This window comes from Chaetura pelagica, unplaced genomic scaffold (genome assembly GCF_000747805.2).
Source record: "Chaetura pelagica isolate M959 unplaced genomic scaffold, ChaPel_1.0 scaffold1145, whole genome shotgun sequence".
NCBI classification, from domain to species: domain Eukaryota; kingdom Metazoa; phylum Chordata; class Aves; order Apodiformes; family Apodidae; genus Chaetura; species Chaetura pelagica.
Window position 1 is genome coordinate 210,209 of NW_009953300.1, and position 5,457 is coordinate 215,665.

The 5,457-nt window shown below is 54.1% G+C and overlaps 1 protein-coding gene across 1 annotated transcript; it reads left to right on the top strand.

The window, feature by feature from the left end:
* Positions 1 to 20: 20 nt before the first annotated feature.
* CHPF2 (chondroitin polymerizing factor 2) lies at positions 21 to 4,433 on the top strand. Its single transcript, XM_009998041.1, has 4 exons — positions 21 to 133; positions 1,539 to 2,103; positions 2,508 to 2,690; positions 2,961 to 4,433. The coding sequence occupies exons 2-4, from the start codon at positions 1,711 to 1,713 to the stop codon at positions 4,221 to 4,223; spliced, it is 1,839 nt and encodes a 612-aa protein (XP_009996343.1). The 5' UTR covers positions 21 to 133; positions 1,539 to 1,710; the 3' UTR covers positions 4,224 to 4,433.
* Positions 4,434 to 5,457: the final 1,024 nt, after the last annotated feature.

Genomic DNA, 5,457 nt, shown 5'->3' on the forward strand with positions numbered 1-5,457 from the left:
CCCCCGCGGGCCCCCCCGGCGGGGCGCGGCCGGAGGCAGCGGAGGGGGAGTCGGGCCCGGGCCACGAGGACTTCAGGCCTCGCATCGTGCCGTACTACAGAGACCCCAGCAAGCCTTACAAGAAAGTGCTCAGGTAAAACCCGCGCTCTTGTCCGGGCGTTCCTCGGACAGGGTGATGGCAGGGCGGGGGTGCTTGGGTTCTGAATCTCCCAGCGAGCTGAGGGGTTCGAGGTGCAGTCTGGCGCTTGAGATGCGTTCTGCAGTGACAACCTGGTGCGACAAGGCAAGGGCTGGGATTGTTACCTTAAGGGGTTTAGTGCAAGAGAAGTGTCCAAGAAACTCATTTTTTAAAAATGCAAGAAAAATTCCTAAGAAGTTTGAGACTATTAGTCACGTCTAATAGGAAATGTTAAGTTATTCTCAAAAGCTTTTTAAACCAGTCTCTTCATTAGGAAAACTTTGAGCAATTAATAATAGCACATGTAACTTGCAAGTGGTTATCTCTGTATTTTTGTTGTGTTTTTTTTTGACTTGCACTAGCACAGTTTCTTAGCTCAGACAAGTGATGTGAGACTGTAGTTTACTTGCAGGAAGCAAGTGTTTACAAAGTGAGATTTTTCACTAGAGGGCCTCCTCTTAAAGCTCCACCTTGACAGGCTTGAGAAGTGGGCAGGTGCAAACTGCATGAAGTTCAGCAAGACCAAGTGCAAGGTCTGCACCTGGGTTGGGACAATCCCAGGCCCAGATATAGGCTGGGTGGAGAATGGATCAAAAGCAGCCCTGAGGAGAAAGAACTTGGGGGTGATGGTGAATGAGAAGCTCAACATGGGCCAGCACCATGTGCTGGAGCCCAGAAACCACCCGTGTCCTGGGCTGTGTCGCCTGCAGTGTGACCAGCAGGGCCAGGGAGGGGATTGTCCCCTCTGTTCTGCTGAGACCCCCCCACAGGGCTGGGAACAGCTCTGGGGTCCCCAACATAAGGAGTACATGGAAGTCCAGGAGAAAGTTCAGAGGAGGTCCCGGAGATGCTGGGAGGGCTGGAGCAGCTCTGCTCTGGAGCCAGGCTGGAAGAGTTGGGGTGTTCAGCCTGGAGAAGAGAAGCTCCTGGAAGACCTTAGAGCACCTTCCAGTGCTTGAAGGGGCTCCAGGAAAGCTGGGGAGGGACCTGGGACAAGGGCTTGTAGTGAGAGGACAAGGGGGAATGGATTAAAACTGGAGGAGGGAAGATTTTGGTTAGTCATTAAGAGAAAATTCTGTAGTGTGAGGGTGGTGAGACACTGGCATGATTTGCCAAGGGGAGTTGTAGAAGCTCCATCCCTGGAAGTCTTCAAGGGCAGGTTGGATGGGACTTGGAATAACCTGGCCTAGTGGGAGGTGTCCCTGCCCAAGCACGGGCATTGGAACTAGATGATCTCTGAGGTCCCTTCCGGGTCAAATCATTCTATGATTCTGTAACTGTTCAACCCTGGCAGAGCCAGCAGATGAAGTCTTATACCACATCCGTTGGTTTCTGCCATGGGTGTGTCCTTCCCTTACAGGACTCGCTACATCCAGACGGAGCTGGGCTTCCACGAGCGGCTGTTTGTGGCCGTGCTGACCTCGCGGGCCACGCTGGGCACGCTGGCGGTGGCGGTGAACAGGACGGTGTCCCAGCACTTCCCGCGGCTGCTCTACTTCACGGGGCTGCGCGGCCCCAAGGTGCCCCACGGGATGGCGCTGGTGGCCCACGGCGACGAGCGGCCCATCTGGCTGATGTACCAGACCGTGCACTACATCCACCAGCACTTCGGCTCCGACTACGACTGGTTCTACATCATGCAGGACGACACGTACACCCAGGCCGAGCAGGTGAAGGCCCTGGTGACGCACCTGAGCATCAACCAGGATGTCTACCTGGGCCGGGCCGAGGAGTTCATCGGTGGGGACGAGCAGGCGCGGTACTGCCACGGCGGCTTCGGGTACCTGCTGTCGCGGAGCCTGCTCCTCAGGCTGCGCCCCCACCTGGACAGCTGCCGCAACGAGATCCTCAGCGTGCGGCCCGACGAGTGGCTGGGGCGCTGCATCATCGACTTCCTCGGCATCTCCTGCGTCTCCGAGCTCCAGGTACCGCTCCCTGCGCGGGGTTTTATGTCAGCTGAGCCTGCGAGTTCCCTGCTGCACTGCAAGGGGCTTTTCTGTAACCTCCGCTGGGAGTCAGGGGCGAGCAGGGCTGTGTGTTGTGGCCCAGAATCAAAGCTGAGACATGAAGCAGAGAGCACATCCAGTATTTAGTTTTTGGCCTACTAGCAGATGCTGATCTACCGATGTTTGGAGGTTGGATGAAGGGCACATTAGTACCAGGAAGCAAGCAGGCATGTGTGGGGTGGTTGGAGGGGTAAGTCTTATGTTTTTGTCTCTGGGTACTGCAGTCAGCATAGAAGGAGGAACACATGCATGTCTGGGGTGAGGGAAGGCTTCTCTGTGAACATGAGTTCCATGCCAGTCTTTCTGGATCCTGTCTGCTTCAGGGCCAGCATTATCACACCTATGAACTGTCCAAAAACACTGAGCCAGAGAAGGAGGAGCAGGAGGAGTTCCAGGCAGCTCTGGCTGTGCACCCTGTTCCTGACATGACCCTGATGTACCGGCTGCACAAGCACTTCAGCAGGATCCAGCTGGACAAAGCCTACCAGGAGATCCAGGACCTACAGGTATGTGGTGAGGGATATCTGCAGAAACTCCTTGGCCAAATGTATTTCCTTGTCTTCAGCACACAAAGGAAGGTAATTCCCTCTGTCTGTGGGTGACCATGAGCCAGACATGGGTGCTGAGCCTACATCTCAGAGCAGTTCTGTCACCAAGTTACCAAACTGCTGGGGTGGTGCTACCAAGATGCAACTCTAAGCAGGCCTGGGTGGAAGAAGGACTGGAGCCTCTTTGGGAAGGTGGCAGGGATCAGAATGTGTTCTGTCTTTGCACAGATGCAGATCAGGAACCTGACGGCCCTGACCCCTGCAGGCGAGGCAGGCTTGACCTGGCCCGTGGGCATTAATGCCCCGTTTCTTCCAAAGTCACGTTTTGAGGTGATCAGCTGGGACTACTTCACTGAGCAGCATCTCTTCTCCTGTCCTGATGGCTCCCCCAAGTGTGAGCTCTCTGGAGCCAGCAAAGCAGACGTGAGTGAGATCATGGAGTGGGCTGTGGAGCAACTCAACCAGCAGCAGCAGCCCCTGCTGCGCTTCAGCAAGCGGCAGCTGCTCAACGGCTACCGGCGCTTCGACCCCACACGGGGCATGGAGTACACGCTGGACCTGCTGCTGGAGGCTGTCACCCAGAAGGGACACAGCCACCTCCTGGCAAAACGAGTCAGCTTGGTGCGGCCCCTAAGCAAGGTGGAGATTATTCCCATGCCCTATGTGACAGAGGCCACACGGGTGCAGCTGGTGCTTCCCTTGACAGTGCAGGATCTGGACTTTGTGGCAAACTTTTTGGATATGTTTGCTATGAACACACTGGACACACATGATAATGCTTTGCTGACTCTGCTTTTCATCTACCATCCCTATGATGCCCAGCGAGTCAGTCAGGTGGATGTTTTTGCTGGAGTCAAAGCCATGGTAGGAGAGCTGGAGAAACGCTATGCAGAGGTTAAAATTCCCTGGATTAGTGTTAAAACTGAGGTGCCATCACAGGTGAAGCTCATGGATATAGTCTCAAAGAAGCACCCGGTGGATACGCTCTTCTTCTTGGCCAGTGTCTGGACAGAAATCAACATGGAGTTCCTGAACCGCTGCCGCATGAACACCATCAGCAACTGGCAGGTCTTCTTCCCGGTGCACTTCCAGGAGTTCAACCCTGCCCTGGTGTACCGTGGGGAGCAGACTGCCTCCTCCAGCACTGACTTACTGAGGGATGGGCACTTCGACAGGCACTCCTTTGCTGAGGCCTGCTTCTACAACTCTGACTACATGGCAGCACGCACCAAGCTGGCAGCTGAGATCTTGGACCGAGATGAGGTGCTGGAGAGCCTGGAGGTGTTTGATGTCTTCCTGCACTACTCAGGCCTGCATCTCTTCAGGGCTGTGGAGCCAGGGCTGGTGCAGAAATACGCCCTGAGGAGCTGCAACCCCCGGCTCAGCGAGGAGCTCTACCACCGCTGTGTGCTCAGCAACCTGGAGGGCCTGGCCTCCCGCTCGCACCTGGCCATGGCCCTCTTTGAGCAGGAGCAGGCCAACAGCACTTGAGACTGGAAACAGCAAGAGCTTCTCAGCACCTTAACACTTGGCACTTTCCGTCCCCTTCCCAGCCTTGCCATGGGCGAAGGGCATGTGAGGTCAAGGGAGGAGGAAGACTTTCCCAGCCCTGCTCTGAGGAACAGGCATGGGCTATGGAGAAAGACTGTTCTTGTGGGGTTGTTCGTTTGTTTGTTTTTTTAAATAAATAAAACTTTCTTTTGAAGCAAAGTGATGTGGTTGCTTGTAAACTTTGGAGCACCTGGGATGAGGGTTGTAGAACAAGCACAGAGCGAGCATGAGTCGTGTGCTGGGACAGTCACCTTGGCTCTGCTCTCCCCACGCTGCTGCAGCCTCCTGCATGTGTCCTTTATGCATTTGTTTCTCAGGGGCCATAAACACAGCTGGGTCAGTTTGCTGCTGGACAAAGCCATTCAATGCACTTTCACTTCCCTGCATTTGGCTCCTCCACAGCTGCAGAACATCCATTTTGTGTCATCTGGGAAGATGAAGGGACAGAAAATTCCCCTTGACATGCACCAAACTCCCTTCACCCATGCTGTGAAGCAGGGGTGCTGTGTGCCTAGAGAGCAACCAGGAACTGTCTGAAGTTCCCCAAGAACAACTGTGCAGTTCTGCAGATCCCTGAAAATAACAGATCTGCCACTTCTCATTCCAGGTGGGCAGATGGCACAGCTGGCATGGGATTACCTAGTAAGTCCTGCACTTACTGTAGTAGTGAGCCTGTGCAACTGTTCTGAGGGACAGAACGTTCCTCAGGTGCACCACACTTGGTTGTGCTCCTGTCTGGGCCTGCACAGAGAGAACAGTGAGAAGCAGAGGGGTGGAGGTCCATGCCAGCTGCTCAGTTGGTGGGATGTCTCGACCACCATTACTCATTGGTGCAAAACAATTGTTTAAGTGAAACAGGCCTGTGAAAGGAGGGGCTGTGCTGGTGGTCTTGGGGAGCCCCACTGACACCAACTCTCCTCACTGCCTGGCCCAGCACTGGGGATTCTCTCTAACTCTTCTTTCTCACTTTTCCCTCCTAAAATCATTCAGTAACACAAGGCCTAACCATGATTTTTCTCAGGCTGTGCAGCTTCAACATACCTGTATTGTGTTTTTTGTGATCTAAATAATCAGCCTTTATGATTGCACAGCCTGAGACAATAATTGAGCTGTCAGTATTCCTTCTATAGGAAGGAATTAAACCTAATATTCAAATACAGACCTTGAGGATTGT